General features: G+C 33.2%; 1 protein-coding gene and 3 long non-coding RNA genes across 5 annotated transcripts; 3 read left to right on the plus strand and 1 right to left on the minus strand.

Moving 5' to 3' along the window:
* Positions 1-7,647: 7,647 nt before the first annotated feature.
* LOC119840254 lies at positions 7,648-9,565 on the plus strand. The gene is made up of 2 exons (XR_005288304.1): positions 7,648-7,786; positions 9,312-9,565. It is a non-coding gene; the product is annotated as an uncharacterized LOC119840254 (long non-coding RNA).
* A 1,565-nt stretch (positions 9,566-11,130) lies between these two features.
* LOC119840255 lies at positions 11,131-11,968 on the plus strand. The gene is made up of 2 exons (XR_005288305.1): positions 11,131-11,282; positions 11,716-11,968. It is a non-coding gene; the product is annotated as an uncharacterized LOC119840255 (long non-coding RNA).
* A 2,128-nt stretch (positions 11,969-14,096) lies between these two features.
* LOC119839990 lies at positions 14,097-14,606 on the plus strand. Its single transcript, XR_005288297.1, has 2 exons — positions 14,097-14,250; positions 14,496-14,606. It is a non-coding gene; the product is annotated as an uncharacterized LOC119839990 (long non-coding RNA).
* A 641-nt stretch (positions 14,607-15,247) lies between these two features.
* LOC119839917 (glutathione S-transferase 2-like) lies at positions 15,248-19,915 on the minus strand. 2 transcript variants are annotated; one of them, XM_038366359.1, is made up of 5 exons: positions 19,779-19,915; positions 17,912-18,048; positions 16,895-17,062; positions 16,182-16,324; positions 15,248-15,496 (listed from the first exon to the last, which is right to left on the minus strand). In XM_038366359.1, the coding sequence occupies exons 2-5, from the start codon at positions 18,042-18,044 to the stop codon at positions 15,326-15,328; spliced, it is 615 nt and encodes a 204-aa protein (XP_038222287.1). In that variant the 5' UTR covers positions 18,045-18,048; positions 19,779-19,915; the 3' UTR covers positions 15,248-15,325. The 2 variants fall into 2 exon arrangements, with proteins under 2 accessions (XP_038222287.1, XP_038222286.1); XM_038366358.1 differs by lacking the exon at positions 19,779-19,915 and adding an exon at positions 19,336-19,438.
* Between the last annotated feature and the right edge of the window lie 1,013 nt (positions 19,916-20,928).

Raw genomic sequence — 20,928 nt, forward strand, 5'->3', positions numbered from 1 at the left:
TAATCAATATTAAGTACTAAGTGTCACAGACAACATAATACTATAAGTATACAGCTTACTTACCAGTTCCATGTAAATACCATTTAAAAATAGATATGCCTTCAAATGGTGGTAGCTCAGTGGTGAGAACCTCGGACTTCAAAATCGATAAGTCGGGGTTCGAGACCGGGCGAGCGTGCAGGAAATAAATTGATTTGTCTATTTTTCTGCACATGTGGATAACATCACCACTATTAAAAAGTGAAGGAAACACATCGTGAGTAAACCGACAGGTCTAAGAATCAAAAGTTCTTCGACATGTGACATCTGCCAACCCGCACTTGGCCAGCGTGGTGGATTATGGCCTGAACCCTCAGAGGAGGCCTGTGTCCCAGCAGTGGGAACATATAGGGGCTGATGATGATGATGATGGCTTCAAAAATATCAGTTTTCAAGAGATGAAATTAGCACAACAATTAAGGTAAATGAAACAATAGACACATAATAATAAAAAAAAAAAAACAAAAAAGAATAAACGACTCATTCGACAAATCAATGACCGAACTCAACAGAATATTCAGAATGCTTAATTTATTTACATTCTTCGTTTATGTATTCAATTTTCATGTGCATGATAAACAATTATTGCCGAGATCATTATTGTTCGATTTGTATGCTTCCTTTTTAAAAAAAATAAATAAATTTATTTGTATGAAACATCAACAGTTGTGCGTCATGCTTGACGCACTCCGCGTTTATATAGAATCTAGTTTATTATAGATAATTTTATTTGATCATTTAATAAAATAGTTTTCATAGATAAGTAGTTTAATAATAATGTTGTTTTGAGAGATTTTGAATTTTGAGCAACGTATTTCTAAATATCATAAAACCATAAAAATAGGAAGATATTTGCCTATACGTACTGATTGCAATATAAAATTTAAACTTGGTTGGTAACACTGAGGAGGCTGAGGTCATAAAAAAGAATCTAACCTAGAAATTCAGGCCTTTCACCCCTTCACCTAGCAAATTGTCCATCACCTAGAACTGATTACCTACCTATGAAATACAATATGATGATATTATCTATACTAATATTATAACGCTGAATAATTTGTTTGTTTCTTTGTACGCACTAATCTCAGGAAGTACTGTTCCGATTTGAAAAATTCTTACAGTGTTAGATATCCCATTTCTTGAGGAAGGCTATAGGCTAGGGCGGACCACTAGTATTAATTTAATAAATGCAGTGTTAGAAATTGAAAAATAGAATAGCGTAGTTTTTTCGCAATTCACGACGGCGTGTTCGGTAAACTTCAAAATACATTCATTTTCTAAAAAATGTTCATAAATTTCTTTTAATTATTAATTAACACTAAAAAGACTGAATCAGATCACAAATTACGAGATACATCATTCATCCCGTGATCGTTGAAGACAAATGCATACTGCGCAAATCCATTTGTAAATATGGAACGTTGATACAGCAAATACCTCAGTATACAAACAGAGTATACATTCATTCAAGGTTTCTCCATGTTAAAAGGATGGTAAATATATGTTTTAACTATTTTATGAAATGCGATCAATATCGTATAGGTGACAGCTGTGTGTGGTCCGCGAGCTTTGATGTGTTGAACTAATTCGAAATATATATTTTTAAATTTGCTTATATTGACCCTATGATTATTTATTCTATCCTAAAGCTTGCTTTTAGAATGAAATCCTCGCAATGGGGCAGCATTAATCTATGCTTTGACAAATAGTCTGAATTTTAGAAAAATTAACCAGCTTTTACAGGTTTAATGATTCGTCAATGAAAAAAAATAGGTACTTCCAGCCCTCCATGATGGATATTCAGCTGATCGTACACCACGTAAGCTAGCTTTTCTAAACCAGTCCGTCTCAAAGTGATCGTTATAGCCCTTTTGTAGTCGCTGAAAGCCCAGAGAGAGGCGGGGATCTATCTAAAAACATTGAGGGGAGTTAAAGGGTTAGGAGGATGGTTGGTTGTTTATTTGTTAAATAAATTGTAACGTGTCTACTATTAATAATCCTTCTAGTAAATTGAACTTAAGTAGTAGTAGACAGACACTATATGAAAAATAAAAGTGTGTTATAAAAAGAATGTAGCTGTTCGCCCTGGCTTGGCCCGTGTTACATATGTCACTCGGTGATATAGCAACTTTCTAATTGTGAAAGAATTTTTGAAATCGATCCAGTGGTTTTTGTGTGAAAACATCCCAAACATACAGAAGTACAAAAGTTTCCTCTTTATAATTTTAGTATAGATATGAATGATGTCATCGAATATTTTGAATTAATTTAATATATTTATTACTGTATTTTTCCATAAACCAGGGATGGGGTGGTGCTGGAAAATAATTTATTATTAAGCCCTTATCACTCTAGGATTACATGCTTATCCAACAGTGATAGAATTTTTGAAAACGGTTCTATAATTCTTGAGATTAGCATGCATGACAAACAAACAAATAAACGATTCAGATTTATATTCTTAGATCCATAGCCACTATTGCCCGTTCATATCTGAAGGACATGTTATTCTTATAAAATAAGGATGTTTCTTAATATTATTCAATAGTTTTTCAAGATTTGATTATAAGTTAGGGAAAAGGTTCAGAATGTTACAATTCGAAATATAATTTCAAGTTTTAAAAGCAATAAAAGATACACGTAAGTAGTAAAAACTAGCCAAAGGATTAGGATTGTTGAGGCCATTAGAGCTCTCGTGCTTTGTTATTTATATGAACAGACGTTTCCTTACAAAGTGATTGGTTGATTCTGTATTACAATTACAATACAATTTAATGAAAATGTATTTCTTTTATGTCAGGTTAAAATACGAAATTTGAACGAGGATTTTTATTTTTCTACTCAATCAAAACAACTTAATACCATTGCGTAATAGTTTATTACAGTAATATCCTAATATAAAAATCGTTAAAATATTTTAATTAATTAACTGATGTAACTAAATTATTGCACCATTCCGATAATACAGTTATAAAAAATTTTAATGGAGATATCCAGGCATAACGCGAATTCTATGAGGGCCGGCGAAAGCATTTTCATATGCCGGTTTATAATTATCTTCATCGACATCATCTAGCAAGGAACGTTTTTCAACATGGCGGCTTTCAAAATGGCCGCCCTCTTCCGCAGACTTGACGTTGGCACACATAATAGTTTCAGACAACATAGCCATGAAAAAAGCTATTAAAATCAAATATATCACTTTCGACGCCATGTCTATTTCTTAACTTACAAATCTCTGTCCACGCAAAATTGTTATTGCTCGTAAATAAATTTTATGCTGCTTTTATATGGAGATTTTGTTATTTTATCCAATTTGCAGAGACACGACAATGAAATAAGGCTGTGCGCATGATATTGTTGGATTAACGTGTTAATATAATTTATTTTATTATTTAAATTTAAAAACGAATATAATATACGCATGATACGTTTTCGTAAGACGTACCAAAAGCTGCAAGCCAGAAATATGGATGTATTCAAATTAATTTATTATGATGAAAATTACTAACGAAATGGAAAAATGACATTTTTTGGAGAGATGTAATTTATTTTCAAATCCAGAATTTACTTCATTCGTCATACTGTTATCTCTATATTTACTCGACTTACTACAGTTTGCTGCACCATCGAAACAAGTGTGTTTCTTATAGATTTATTATTCAACTATCTTTTGATCTGTGGCTTCGTTTACATAGACTATAAATGTTGATTTTTGAATAAGATATAATATCGCAATGAGAGTCGGTGGACTTTAGAAATGAAAAACTATTTAGAATTAACTATTTCACTTTTAAAGTCCTATTCAATGAGTCATTGAATTACATATTCATGATTTTTTTACGGTTACATGTATGGAAAGCCTCTTTCAAAGTAATATTTCTCAAATAAACTATAGCTTATTTAAATCGAATATTTTGGCGTTTTCCTCGGTTAAGCTAATTAATAATACTGTTCAATTTTTAAAAAGAAATTCTGAATATTATGCCTTAATGTGAACATGCAATAAGATTATAGAAATCCAAGCAAATCTTACAAAATGAATTTCATACAATTTCCTTTTTAAAATTTTGCAAATACGATTAAATGAAACCTTGCTATTAAATTGTCACTACAATAAACACAGGTAATGTACAGGTATTTCTATCTAACTCGTTCCTATCACTTCGCAGTCTGGCGGCATTTTACAGAAGATTCTCAAACTTGTCTAAAGCAAATCTAGCTATTAGTGATATAGACGTAAGATATATATAAAAGATGTGCTTGTTAGTTGGACCATTTAGAATTCAAGAACAACTGAACATATTTTAAAGATATTAAGTTAGTTAGATTTGTCTCCGCTTAGATTAGCACAATAACTGCTATAATAACAATATTATAATCTGGTGGAGCCGGGCGAGTAGCTAGTACCTCTTGAAGGAAGGTTTGTTATCCAGTGAGGATAGTATCGACGATTTATCGATTGGTGTGGGTCACAAACATTTGCTGATTTTCTCAGTAATTTCCATTACTTTGCCAAGATTAAATCAAAGTAATGGAAAGCCGGCAACAGGTCCACAAAAGCTAAAACTTTGTGAATGTTCATGGGCAGTGGCGTTGCGTCATGTGACCCACTTGCTCGGTTGCCCGCTCTGTTATAAAAAAAAAAATTACCATACCCTCTACAGTTCTCGTTTCAATGGAGCACATTATGGTTGCCTGGATGTGTAATAAAGGAAAAAATTGATCATAGTATATTTTTTAATTACCAAATAAATAAATAATAAGTGTCCTTATAAAATGTAAATAAGTAGTTTTCTGCAAATAAATAAATACTATATGATGCAATCTAAGAACTTCAAACAGACAAAAGAACAGGCAGCCGTTATTAACCAAGCTAAACACTACACAATCAACCGTCATGATCCACAACACCTCTGGCTTCGTCACATCTCCCCCAAAAGGCCACTTGGACGCTTGGGTCGCACCGTAGGCAGTGCTTATTGGGGTAGTCCTGCCCATCCGTGCCACAAACCGGGTCGTAAATTACCGGGCAGGGGCAAATTATCCGCGCTGTCACCATACTCATACACATCATGAGAGCTGAAAGAAAAATGTAATTATAATAACTAATGTAGTATTTAATAGTCTACAGTACAGCAGTAGCAGAAATTGGATTTCGAATTGGATGACAAATTGGATTGGCATTGACATAACGCTGTATACAAAGTTAATAAAGCTTGATTAATTAAATAACTTAGAAAAAAGGGTTTAATATCGTCCAAGTATAGGACCCAGCAAATAAATAAATGAAGCATTTTGCCCGGGCTGAAATATTACGGAACAATAAAATTTAAGCCTTTTACAATGCTGAGAAAAAAACACAAAAAATATATATATTATAAGACATGTTACAGGTTACGCATATGAATAAATACAATAACAATTACCTAATAAACTTCCACACCGCGCCATTTTTTAAATACGTTAATTTACACAAGTGACTTTTACAATATGTTGAACTCTTTCGAAACCGCAGTTGTTTTATAATAATTAATAAGTACTGAAACCAAGGGATCTCCGAAGTAATTAAGGACCATTAATTTTCCATACCCATAAAGAGTCATTAATAAAACATCGTTAATGTCGTATCATTAAGCAATTACATGGACCCATTCGCTAATCACATTTTATTGATGAGTCAACCAAGACTAGATTTCTAATATCGATATATTATGATCATAGAGCCCATGAGAGATCGACCTTTATCCAACTGATAACCAAATGATACCTTTTTAACAGCCTATTTATTTTTTTTTGTTTGTATGTTACCGACTCCTTTTGACTCTATTTTGAACCACTATAAACGGACAGATTTTCACACTTTGATTCCATATTCAAACTAAATAAATATATATATATCCCAATAAAACAGATTACATCTGGTTACTCGGTAGATCTTGTTTGGAACTAAATGAGACAATGAGAATAACTTTCCCATTATTCTAAGAAACTTGTAAAGATATGAAAAAAATTGATCACGACGCGGGATTCTAACAATTCGTAACAATTCGTAATTTTTTTTATTTACAAATTTCAATGCTGTAAAATTTAAAACTAATGACAATTTTTTTCCTATATGAATCCTCTCCTACTACTACTAACTACTAATATTATAAAGGCGAAAGTTTGTAAGGATGTGTGTGTGTGTTTGTTGCTCTTTCACGCAAAGACTACTGTACCGATAGCAATGAAATTTGGTACTTAGACAGCTGGACAACTGGAATAACATATAGGCAACTTTTTATCCCGATATTCCTACGGGATGCAGACTTACACGGGGCTGAAACCGCGGGGCGCAGCTAGTAACCTATAAAAATAGTACCTCCAGCACTTGATATTTTAAAACTATTTCTGCATATTCTTTGGCTTGTGGTTGTACGATCTAAACATGCATCTTTGCTAGAGGAAGGATTATAATCAATACTTAGACGTAAGATGCTATTGACAATTCGCTTTAACAATGAAACACAGCAGGCTTACATATTTGTTTGTGCTACTTTACACAAGAAACATAATTTTAAATAAACCTTAACAAGAATCATACCTAGTGCTATACCACAGATTATATAACAGTATTTAAGATTCTAATATTTACCTTCTAGCAAAACGCGGTGCTTTTTGCGAAGTTTTTTATGTAAATAACGATAATATTATTGTGATTGATAACTATGTCTAAGGACTTATATTCCAATATAATATCCAGATATGATAAACATGTAGTGTGAAAACAAACTTAATATTACCATTGTTTATGTGTAAAGTGTACCAGAAAAATAGGTTATGGGTCAGTATAGGGCTGACAAATAAACATTAATTGGGCAATTAAGTCCCATAAGAAGCACGAAGCTCTGTGTAGAATATTGTTACCACAGATAACATAATACTATAGCTAGAACTTACTATAGCTGCTGCATAATACTATAGTCATTGTAAACAGGTACGTTTGTTTTATTAATCTGTGGTTTGATATTTTTATTTGTAGGTATACTTATAATCTGAACTTGACAATGGACTCGCTGTTTTTAATTGAACTAGACCGGTTGGCCTTCAAACGTATGAATTATGATTGTTTTTATTGCATCTTCGTATTCATAAAAACGATTCTACAAAAAAATCACAATCGAAATTTGAAGACTGATTGGAATAAAATCTATTCCTCCATCCCGCAAAATACTTATAGTAAACTAATAAAGCTTAGATATCCATTAATATTTCTTAAATTACTATTATTTTCTTCTATAAAATTATTTATATGCTGTTAAATAACAGCACATGAATTGTTTGGACATTATTTTTTGATCAATTTTTTAACGCAATAAATAAAACGTAATTTTACATAAATGAGAAGAATATCATCTACGTATATTATGAAAAATATAAACACTTATTCTCTAATATATCTGAATTACATTATTTTTGACATACTATAAAGTATTATGTTATCTGTGATGTATGTATATTCTACGAACATCAATAATAATTAATAGTATTATTTTTTCTTACTTTATCCAGGTTTTAAACAGGAAACCGAATGTTACTGTAAACAGACATGCTTTATAAATAGACTCGATGCGTTTCTAAGCTCAGTCATTCGCCATTCTTCCTTCCGAAAGCATATAAGCACTCATTAATTATAAAATTTTTGGTTTGATTGAATTTGAATATTAATTAAATTGCAAAGTTAAAATCATGTTGTCAAAATCAGGTAAATATTTACTATTATATTCTCATTGTTAGTATAAGAATAAATGTAAGATAGATATCAATTACAAATGCAATTTTTGTTAATATAATTCGGGAGTATTGATTTTATTGTTCATTAAAGTTGCAGAGAGAGAAAAAGATTTTAGGAAAAAAATAAGATTTATGATTTGAACAAATAATACAAAACGGTATTTTAAATTTTAAGTTGTTAACTTAAATTAAATGCAAGCTAGCTTTCCACCCGCAGTTCTTTAGTTTTTTAATCTTTTGGTAGATAAGAATTGTAATTTGAAATGCTTGGATCGATATTAATTTATGTTAGTTGTTTTTGATTGTATTCATGAGAATTTTTTACTTGTGTCTATTCGTATAATTCGGCGTATTCTATAAGTTTTATGTTAATAAATATAAGAATTTTATAGCACACACAAAAAACTAAATCAAATAAAAGTAATGTACACAAACAAAGTATGAAGCGATACAAATAGACTGCCTTGTCGCTTAGAAGCGATATCTTCCAGGCAACATGACAATATAGGAAAATTTTGAAGAAAAAAGTTTTAGAAGGATTATAACGAAGTATAAAAGATGCATATAAAAGTGGTTATACATACATAGATATTTATAAATAAAAACGAATCGCCTAAGGTGTTACTAAGAGTAAAACTCGAAATCGGTCAGACTAATTGGTCTATTTTTTCATTTCTGTTAAGACACAAAAGTTTTTATGGGGAAAAAATATGTACGACGGGCGAAGAAGGCCGGACAATAATATATAAATATATATTTACAATAACATTGCATACTAATAATAGAAACGGCACTTATCTACACGAGGAATTAACTGTGGAACAAATTTTCCTTATTTACAGGCACTTTTATGTGTAAATCAAGTAACTCATTAGTCATTATATGTTATTTAGAATTATTTTTTATGTTACTCAATAGCACAGGTTCAGTCACAGGATTCTATACTAAAAATTTTACGACTGTTTAGAGAAATGCTCTTATGTTATTTCATCATAAGGATTAAAAGATTTAAAAACGCGATTTATCCCTTAAATTATTTGCATTATCTTAAACTAATATTCAGACGTGAGGGCGTTTCATATTTATTTACTTATTTTACTTATTTATCAAAATCATAGAAATAATTACTGTTCTTAAAATCTATTGAGCGTGATTTAATCTAGTTATTATAGACACTGTCTTAGACAGTCATTCAATAGAGACGTTTAGGCAGGTCTATAATGAGACGGGGGAGGAACGAGCCCGAGTTACATATGCCGTGTTGTTAGTAGCTCGGGACACTATTTAGGGGCTGTCGCGCATGTTTTAATGTCGTTTTCATTATTATTGAGTTCTGACAACTACAGGCTAGGCTACGTTGTCAACACGTTATAGACTATAGTATACTGCTTTATAATGTCATTAAGTTTACTTCTACACTGTTATATTACGTGAAACAAACAAATTAGTGTCTCCATTTCAAATATCCCCTCCTTTAACCAACTGCTCTTTTTCAGTGCTCATTCTCTTGTTGGTGTGTGTGATCGGTGTGATGTCGGGCCCACAGTGCGCTTGTACGTTCAATTACGAGCCTGTCTGCGGGTCCGATGGCAAGGACTACGATAACTCGAGCTGCATGAGGTGTGCGGACCCAAATTTGACAGTCGCGAAATATGGCCGTTGTTCGGGAGGCGATAAACTTGTGCCTGTTAATGAATAATGCTTTGATATAGTTGTAGCTGTTGATGAATAAATGTTTTGATATATTGCAGTACGTGTCTTATTTGAAAGACCTGCATAAATGCGAGTGAGTCTTTGATACATCGCATTATACCCGTTTTGAATAGTTTTATAAAAATGTCTCCACTCTGGACAGTAAAATGAGACAAATGACAATAATTTCCTATCAAACACAAAAATAATTACCAATCAGTTGAAAAAGCAACGTAGATAACAGGTAAGTAGTAGCCAAAAAAATACAGGTGAATTCAGAATCTCCTTCGTTTTTGGGATGTCTGTTTAAAAATACCCAATAATGCGCGCAAGTCTACATATGTGACGGTTATCTTAGTGAAACAAATACAGTTACTGATAAGTGATAACCTCAGTGCATCGACAACGTATTATTCTTTGGAATTTTTTTGTTGATCTACATAGGTGTTACTGTGAATATCGGATATCATTGAATGTTTAGATTGGGCTTCCATAATCACCAATTTCGACGGTGTAACTGGAAAACTGCACTTAATTTATAGTCACTTAAATCAGATATACGCCGATGAATGAGCGAGAAATAGAGAGAAAAGATTCAGTAAATCTTGGATTAGGCGATTTACAATTTGTGTTTTAACAAACGTCAAAATTAGTTCGAAAAGTTAGAAAGTCCTAACAAATGGCTTAGATTTAGAGCCACAGTATTGAAATTGATAATGATATTAATATTGAGCAGTAAAATAACTAATTGGCCAGTTACGTGTGGGCAATTAACAAAATATGGGACTCGGAATCATTCAAGACAATACAATGTGATGTTTTCCTCATTGAGTAGTAATGTTTTATAAAAAAAATATAGTGACAAAGGTAATTTAAAAATTCCCAAGTCGTCTGGCACGCTCGGTGCATGCTTTTATGGTTACAGTTGAAATATAACCTAACCCAAACCTCCATCCAATCTAATCTTTATAAATATTAAATTATTTTATTTACATTATTCGCTCATAATGATCACTGACCTAGTCGTGGTGGTCTATGATAACAGTGAGCGGCAAATAACAGAAATCGTCATAAAAAGAATAAATTACGATCAACTAGCAGCTATTTTGATAAATGTTATGACTGTTTACCGCGCACTGCATAGCGGTCTTTCAGTAAGATGAAAAAATTTATACTAATTTAAAGGTAAATATTTCAAAATTTCACCTGCGGTTTCACCTGCGTAAGTCCGTATCCCGTAGGAATATCGGGATGAACAGTCGCCGATATGTTATTCCAGTTGTCCAGATTTCATTGCAAACGGTTCAGTAGTTTTTACGTACAAGAGCAACAAACACACACACATCCTTACAAACTTTCGCATTTATATTATTAGTAGGAAGGATATATAATATATTATATAGTAGGATAGGATAGGATTTTCTAAACGCTACGTCTAGTTGGTTCGTACTAATTAATTAATTAATAATCTTACTCAAACTAAAAAGTCTTATTTAAGGGATATTGTATTTGTTTTAATTAGTTTATTGCCGTTTTTAATTTTTGAAATTTATATTTACGCAATATGATTATATTCTTTATTCCTATAAAAAATTAAGAAATTTCTGCAGATAAACAGAACAACTTCTGTTAGGCTAGCAACTAAATTATACTCAAATATAAAAGAGCGCTTACATCAGACCATAGTCACTTTTTATTTTTACGACTGGTAACAGGACACACGTTCGTTTACTTTCTCACTAATATGCTGTGTTCAAAGATGGTGTTAAAAATGGGTAAATATCAATTATGAATTTTGCGATTATAACCAAAAACATAAAGCAAAATCCGTTTTCACATCTGTTTAGGTATATGCTCACAATTTACTCCAACCCATATGCAAAGCAATATATAAGCTTTCGTTAAAAATTGATTTAAAATATTATTATAGTTTCTTTTAGATATTGAGAAAAACACTGCCTGATTTTTGATTATTAAACTAATCAATTAACGAGCAAAATGATAGGTTTTGTGGTGCTTTTAAGTGTAAAGAGTGAAAAAGGGCACATTACCTTTTGCATTTATACAATTCCATTGGTCGAGGAGACGCAGTTAGTTTTCAACCGACGTTCCCATGAACCAAGAAGTTTTATTTTGGGTTTACCCACCTCTAGAGACTTCAGTGACCTTTTTTTACAAAATAATTATAAAATAACGTATCTCATTCAGTTATTTCAGTGCTGTTACTCATACTCAATGCGATACAGAAGACGACTTCCCAAATATTTAGGGGCCCAATACAGCCGTGCATGGTGTGCACTTTGGAATACGATCCAGTGTGTGGATCCGATGGACTTATATATGAAAGCCGCTGCTGTATGCTGTGTCGCAACCCAAGGCTTAAGATAGCACATGCGAGCGTTTGTGGTAAGGACAGTGACGACTATATATCCAGTGATTGCGATTAAATACTTCCTGATGATATGTGTTTTTTATTTTAAACAAACGACTCAGGGACAGTTGACATATGAATGTAGACAATGGACAAGTTATATAGGTTATGAATATATTATTTACGTTAATGAATAACGTGATATTAGAAAATGATATAGTCATGTTAAGGAGGCAATGAAAACAACCTAGTGGTATATTTAGATACAGTTGGAATATAAAGATTTTGATGATAAGTGTTGTCAATTAATCAATTCGTGCAGGTTGACTAAACTCCTTCGGGAAATTTCTTTTATGAAAACAGAAACCACGTCGGTGGCTGATGCATTCGGGCGGTAAGTCTCAATTGCTTCAGATCGGAGAACGGAGTTTATTTCACCTACAATAGAACAGGCATGTTAGATCTTAATTATAGTGAAACTTAATTTTTAATTTTATAGCATTGAAATGATTTATATAAATGAGAAATTTTTAAAGAATACAAATAAAATAGATCACACGTGAAACTGCTGAAAGCATTAGTCAATAGCCTCAACGTTAGAAAACGTCCACAATAACTAACACCTAACCTAGGTGTATTTTTGAGTAAATGGTTAGCCATTTGGTGTATTTATGAATTAGTTTTTGGTGAATTATGTATTGCTGGCAGGACACAGAAGGCTGATCGCTGATCAGCTTCTTTACCAAGTAGGTGTAATGACCATAAAGAAAATCGATCAGTGAAACAGATGTATATCTGCACCATACCCCAATAGGGGACACGGGACATCACTTTTACACACAACAAAGAAAAATTTAATATTTGTGGTGTATAAATACTTTGATGAAAGTTTCGCCTTCCGCAATTTCTACTCTCTCACGCCTACGAGCTTTGCTCTTCTTGCTGGCTTATTTTGATATAGGGCAGCCTTAAAGTACGCTACGAAGAGGAAAATGTTTGTATCCCTGGTCAAAGCGGAGAGAGCCGGTGCGATCGTCTTGTATTATTTGCCCATGAGTTCATTCAGTTGGTAAATCCCCTGTTAAGCCCACCACTAAAGAGCATGTTTTGAACATGTCTAACTAAAAAAATCTAATCTAAAAATTCTCTGTTTATGCTATTACGTTTGCGTAATGTTAAAAAAAAATATTTAGATACAAATGGAATAATATGCTTAGTTTTCTTCTTAAATTTTGCGTTATTCAATAGTGCATGCATTTTCTGTAAGTAATTATGAATTATCATTCCACATGTCGGTTTACCCATATAAATACACTTATCTTTGTGAAAACTTTAAAGAAAATTACATTTACTGATAGTAATGTGAAAATAGCATCACATAAAAAAATTGGTCAAGTGCGAATCGAGCTCGGGACACTAAGGGTTCCATGCAAATAAGCTAAACACCAAGTGCAAAAAAATTGGTTACCCATCTTATATATGACCGCGCCAAACTTTACTTAACTTGATATTATAGCGGCATCAGAAATACGTCTTACCTGAAATTTCATCTGTCGCAGATACAACCTAGTGACAGACAGACGGACGGATATCGAGGTCTTGGTAACAGGGTCCCGTTCTACCGTAGCAAGTAACCCTAAAAATGCAACACGGCCCTATTTAGAAGACAATAAAATTAAGTTAAAGTAAAAAAACATTTATCATAAGAAATGTCGGCTTTTTATAAAGGGTCAGACAATATTTGGCCATCTCTAACGGTGATTTGTATGTAGCGATTAAATTTATATATTCTAATAAGAAAACATCAGTTATATAGTGTCATTTCAACTTCTGCTACATCAACTACAAAATATTGGAAAGCTGAAAACGACCATCGCATTGTAAATATATGCCGAGGCAAGTTTTAAAAAGTAAGAATAGTAAGGAAAATGTGTAAAAAATATGACTATAAGCTAGGCAAAACTGGATCTTTAAGTGGGTTTTGTTTGAATGAGGATAAAAAGAAACCCCCTCCGGCCCCTTCCGTTCATGCGACAGCCCAAGCCAAGGTTCGCGTTCCCCGATAAGGGGTACGCACTTGAGCGTGTCGCTACCAGGGTGAACCCTCAGTTCACCCACGCGTCCGTGTTAAGATGTAGTTGCCCTTCAGGCTGGCATCGAGAATCACCACAAAAAAAGGTGTCGGAAACATAATAAAAGCCGCGTGACAACTATGTTTATTTTTTGTACCTTTATAAGTAAAGACGCCTGCCTATTCACAGCTTAGTCGACCATTTATCTTACGACTAATACTTGGGTCTATTTGTAACTATTATTTTAAGTTACTATCATTTAGTTTGTGTAAAAGTGTTTTAGAATGGTGTTTAACAAGGGTAAATAATGAAACTAGTATTAATTGCAATCCAAAGAATCTTAAAAATAATCTCATCAATATCAAACTTATTATTTTTTGTATTTTTTTTTTTATTTTAATATTTTAAGTTATGTATGAAAAGTGCTTTACTTCTACAAATTCTATACATATCCTTTTTTTCTAGTTAAACACAAAAAAAGCAAATAACCAATGAAATACGAGGTGCAAAATTTCAATGTTATTTTATTTTTGTATCCATTACAGCAGCTGTTTTCCTATCACTGTGTGTTGGGGCTGTATTTTGCAGCTGCGATGTCTGCGAAATAGATGCATATGAGCCAGTTTGTGGAAGCGATAACCTGACATATCCCAACAGATGCTGTTTCCTCTGTCTCTCGCCGTTTTTGAGGATAAGAAAACTCGGATACTGTGAAGCACCTCCGATGCCTGGTGACTACGATGTTTGCAATTTGATTTGATTTCCGATTTCCGATCGACTTCAAAATGAGGTTCTTAAGTCGACTGCACTTTTTGGATTTAGATTAGAGTTAGCTTAGAACTTTGCGTGAATCTATTTTCATGAATCTTTTATTTATAAGCTGGTGCTTCTCTTGTGTTCCAATTTAAATTTTTTTGCGTTTTTTTTTTTTCAGATAATTTGAGAGCGTTTTATTTTCTTTTGTTACAATTATTATAGTTGACGTCTTGAATTTTATGCACTAATATTATTAATCTTTGATTGTTAAAAGTACTTTTGAATAAATGTTTCGATTTTTTATAAATGTTTTCTTTTTCCATAAAATTGTTTTAAAAAATAAATATTGAACACTTAATGTGTGGATATATAGGCTTGGTTGTTTTTAAAGGATGGATAGGCTTGACAGATATTGCAATAATACACAGCATTTTTATTGCAATAATACCAACACTCTGGATGACAATACAATATTTATTTTGAATATAATTTCATATCAAAATCATTTTAAAGAATAACTAAATAATTTCACACGACATCATACTTATACATAAAATTTTCACAATAGGCATTCATAATCTTAAAAATCAAAGTTAACAATAAATTCTAAAAGCGTTTCTTAGAATTCACACTTTGGCGCAGCATCACAATACTCCTTGACCCGCGGGAGGTTAACTACGTTTCTGTACAGCTTCAGAATATTCGGGTATTTTTCGTCGAAGTCAGGCATCTGAAGGATCACTTTGAAACAGTCGTACATGCCGGCGATGACGAAATCACCCCAAGTCAACTGGAAATAGAAAATTGTAGATAAAAAACACTTCGTAGCAAAGAGAATTCATTGAGTATTATTTCAAACAATCAGCAATTGTACCTATAATATAAGATGGTGGTTACATTTACATTATAAAGTTAATAAGAAGAGTGTAGTCAAAACATAATCATTCATTCATTCATCATCAGCCCATATATAATATGTTCCCACTGCTGAGACACAGGACACAGGCCTCAAATCATAATAACCAGAATTTATAATAATATATAAAAGAATATATATAAAAAGGATGTTCACTCTTTTCTCAGGAAGTACAAAGTAGGTACTAAAATTTAGGAAAACTGAGTAAGTATATTTATCTAAATAATGCTTTGTTTTCAATTGTTTCCCACATACCGTATGTTATATCCGATAGTGTTAGTATAAATAAACATTCTGGACACTAAACTGTATTATTAAAAAATCATAATTATACATTTTACCAGTATATTAGTACTACAGCATTATTTTGGCGTACAAGTTGCATGGCAAGAGAATTGCTATTTTTATGACAAGGCGTTAAAAATACGGAACTGACTTGCCAAAAAGATGTCAAATGCACACTGCTGCTGTCTAATACAGCTTTTTCGATATCTATGCGGGAAATGTCAAAAACGCATACAAAGCCACAGATAATATAATACTATAGTGCAGAGCTTACTTTGCCAAGAGCAATGTGTCCATTGTTCTTCGTCACTATGTCATGGAGACGATTTAAAGCTTGTGGATAATAATTATTTAGCAACTCCTCGTGCTTCTTTTTCTTAAGCTCAGGATCTGTTTCGTGGAACACGTTGGCCGCCTCTATAACATTATTTCATTTATAATTATATTAAGGTTAACATCTTATATAATAGTATTTTCTTGTGTTTGATTTTACGGGAGTATTATACATTTACTAGTCTCCCCGTGACCACGCTCGCTGTAAAGTGTTCGACACGTCAGATTAATAATATAATGAATAAATCGCGTTTAAAATCGGTTAAAGAGTTTTAATTTCTAAATCTCATATAATATTAATGTATATCAAAAAATGTAGTATTTCTACTATGAGATAATTTATGCCGTTAAAATAGTAAACAATGTCATGGTGCCTCTTTCTAGAAAATACATAAAATACTATTTTAATTTTGTAGTGCACGCGAGCGAAGCCGCAGGCGGAGTGCTACTAATGATAGAAACGAATATAAAATTGAATGGCTTATTAGTTATAACCACGTGAGCAGTAGGTTTTCTCAACTAGGTCTTTTAGGACCATCATAATGACCTGTATTAGGACCATTATTGGAACATCAACGTATAACATCCATTATCTATTACTTGTGTACATCGAACGCCACTTCGAAGTCATCTACAACTATAATGAATACTTACTCAAACGAATGTCGCCATAGAAATCGACGTTCTGGTCAATTTCGAAGGCCTCCTCAATATTGTCTCCAGCGAGGCCGTACTTGCGACCCAGGTACCGGGCAATAGCTATGCTCTGGCCGTGTCTCTTGCCGTTTATCTCGAGAACTGGCAACTGGCCGAAAGGGGTATCTGTTGATGATTTAAGCACACTAATATTATAAATGTGAAAGCTTGTTTGTTTGGATGTTTGTCCGTTAATAACGCTGAAACTACTGAAGGGATTTTGATGAAACATGGTATACAGACAGCGTATGAGCTGACTTAGGTGATAGGACACTTTTTATCCCGATTAAATACTCCCTTGGGATAAAACGGGCATGTTGATATCCGGGCACAGCAGTACGTCTACTTAGGTAACAAATGTATAAAGTGCTGGGCAGCATACGTAAGACACGTGTCTAAACTAATCCGTTTTTGTCGCTTAGAATCCGACATAACCCACGGCTCCATCTCCGGGAACCGTGGATGGAGCGTAAAAACAATGTAAATAATGTAATTAAAGTAAATATGAGCCAGTATGTAGTGCAAACAACAACTATTTTCTCTATCAAAATGAATTCATAACAAATAATTGATGTTCGCGATTTCGTTCATATTGAATGTGATTTTTCGCGCGATTTTACTGCTTAAATACTTTCCTTTTCCCTTACCCTATAAAAGCGCATTCGCAGAGGTACCACTACCTTTTGGGAATGTTCATGGGCGGTGTCGATCGCTTACCATCAGGCGAACAACCAGCTTTGTTGCCCGCTATCACATAAAAAAGCGTCCGTTTGTCTCTTCTTCACGCCCAAACGCCTGAACCGTATTAGATAAAATTTGGTACAAAGTTTATGACCCGAAAAAGGACACAATAGTTTTTATCCACGAAGCAGCCGGAGAGAATCTGAAGACTGTCTATCTTACTTTTACTATGCAAACGAAGTCGCGTGCGAAAATCTACTATCTTATATTACAGAATAACGATGTATTACATACTTGGTTTAAGGTCAAGCCACTCTTCTTTAGCCACGCGTCGGTCGTCGAATTTCTGACCTCCGTAAGCGAGGAGCAAACGGGTACTCTCTCCCATCGCCTTGAGCTGGAAATAGTAGACCACAACGTTGTCCATTGTCCTGAAAATTAATCAAATTTTCTCTACAACATTACAGCAGTAGGTATAGTATTATGTTATCTGTGGTTGTAGTAATTATATTCACAATAATAGAACTTATTGCAATATTAATCTTTTAAATAATAATAATGGGCGACCTAGCTCAGGTGCAGTCTGTTACCTAGTAATTTGCATAAATAGGTCGTCTATATCCATAAACAAAAACTGAGTGTATGTTTGTCATATTACAAACGCTTCTTAAAACACATGGATGTGTACACGGTGCATATACTCAAATTTAATTTACATTTTTTGTCTGTCTGGCTGTATGCTTGTTCCGGCTATTCACTGGAACGGCTGAACTAATTCTGACGGGACTTTCAGTGGCAGATAGAGTGGCAGATAGCTGATGTAATAAGTAATAACATAGGCTACTATTTATTCCAATTGGCCTCATCCTTGGTACACTGGTTAACGCGTGAGCGTAGAACCGAGGGGTCCTGGGTTAAATTCCCGGTGGGGACGCAAAAGAAAAGGTCTCGGTCTGGCAGGACACAGAAGGCTGATCACCTACTTGTCCGTAAAGAAAATCGATCAGTGAAACAGAATGTACATCATCTGCCCCATACCCCACAACGGGACACAGGACTTCACACTATTTATTTCAATGTTTTCATGGGTAAGGAAAAACTAATTTATACGATGAAACCCCAGAATGAAGCTGTCTAATAAATATCAAATAGAAATGCTTTTATGCAGATCCATTACAAAAATCGTTTGAAAAATCTGATACAAAAAACTAATTTCGAAGTTAAAGGATATGTTGCAAAGAATAAAAGGAAGCATACGAATTAAGAATGACCCATTTTAAGTACTAAATACTGATGAAATCATATCTAAATCTTCCACAAAAAGATGTTGACTTCCCGGGGGGAGGGGAGGAGCAAAACCAGTTCCGTTTCAGATTTTCAAATGAGACCAAATGAATACAATTTCCCAAATACAAAAATAATAATATCAGTTTTAACTGAGAGTTATCGAGTAAATAAAAAAAAATCAAAAATAATCTATTCTAAATCTGTATTAATCTTAGACTCAATGAGATCTAAGCTCATATTATGTCTGTTTTACAGAAGTTTCCACTTCCCGCAGCTGTTATTTTCAAACATGATATACTAAATAATGTCTAATTGCTATAACAAATAACGATTTTAAATTCAAGGTTAAGACGCGAATTGATAAAGTTGTAAAAACCATCATTAACGTAACAAAAATAATTACAAGCGAAACTTTTATATATATTACTTACATTTATATTACGACACTAAAATTTTAAACAATACGTTAAAATCGATTGAAAAGCCAGCTAGATATGAGTGTTGTAGTCTGACTACCACCTATATATTGGCGACTATAAATAGAACTTGCTGATTCATCGCCGTTTCATCGTAACATATACCTCTTTCGTTATTATCTAAATCTGCAATGTATTTAAACTGTTTCTGAATATCCTGATTCATATTTAATATCATAAAGTTAAAAAGTCATCATGCATCATAGTTTATTGCAAAAAAAAAATTTTTTTACATTTTTTACTCCCACAAACGCAGTCTCTACGTCCTGTTGTTGGTTATATTCAAAAATGCCTCATCAAAATCAGTAAAAACGCATATTTATTATTTAAAAATCTAAATTTTCACCCAGTTACAAGTGATAATCTTTTCGAGTAACAGTTTTATAATAAACACTCACTTTTATTATCACGGCAGTTTAAAAACACACTTCGTTCGACGGAACGATCGAGATTACACTGAATGGAAGTAATTTAGCGTGGGGACCGCATAGCCTGTTAGGTTGGTATGTGGTTGTTATGTAACGAATTATTCGAGAGCTAAACGTACTCAAATATGCTTGTTTCGTCGCCGTGTATGTTTTTTTGACAATTTTATAATACTAGCTGCGTCCCACGGTTTCACTCGCGTAAGTCCGTATCCTGTAGGAATATCGGGATAAAAAGTTGCCTACATGTTATTCCACTTGTCCAGCTGTCTACGTACCAAATTTCATTGCAATCGGTTCAGTGGTTTTTGCGTGAAAGAGCATCAAATACACACACATCCTTACAAACTTTCGCATTTATAATATTAGTAGGATAGTAGGATTAGTACAGTATTAGTAGGATAGGATTTCACAATATCTGGATCTCAAACAAGAGCCTGCTTTGAGGTTTTCCCACTGTAGGGACACGAGTCTTCTGAGAGGGTTAACAGCATAATCTACCACGCTCGCCATCTGAGGCATGATATGTCATAAAATTTTTGATTTTTGGTTATGCCGGTTTCTAAACGGTACTATAAACGATAAAATAATTTTTGAAATGGGTCCAGTTACCAGTAGTTAATGAGATTAGTGCGTTAAAAAAAAACTTTTCAGCTTTATATTATACAGCTGCTCACTGGTGCCTGTGAAGTGCAAAGTTGCATTGTACATTGATATAAAAAATTCACATCTCACATGTGAATTTTTTACGGGTTGTAACCTTTAAATTTGACCCATGAAAAACACATAAAAAATAAACAACAATAATGTTTTTCTTTTTTATTCTAGACAATATAATCGCTATAAAATTCGCTATACATAGTTAATAATATTTTCAGTAGAGATTTTTAATAAGCATTGTTTATACATGATTTTAATTGTTAATTTCACGCTAATACATATGATGCTTATTCTTTATTGTAAATTTTTATTAAAGTTATGGAAACACTAGCGGGTCCCGGGGTTACACCCGCGTAAGTCCGTATCCCGTAGGAATGTTGGGATAAAAACTGCCTATATGTTATTCCAGTTGTCCAGCTATCTACGTACCAAATTTCATTGCAATCGGTTCAGTAGTTTTTGC

The sequence above is a fragment of the Zerene cesonia genome, chromosome 5, assembly GCF_012273895.1.
Source record: "Zerene cesonia ecotype Mississippi chromosome 5, Zerene_cesonia_1.1, whole genome shotgun sequence".
NCBI lineage: Eukaryota > Metazoa > Arthropoda > Insecta > Lepidoptera > Pieridae > Zerene > Zerene cesonia.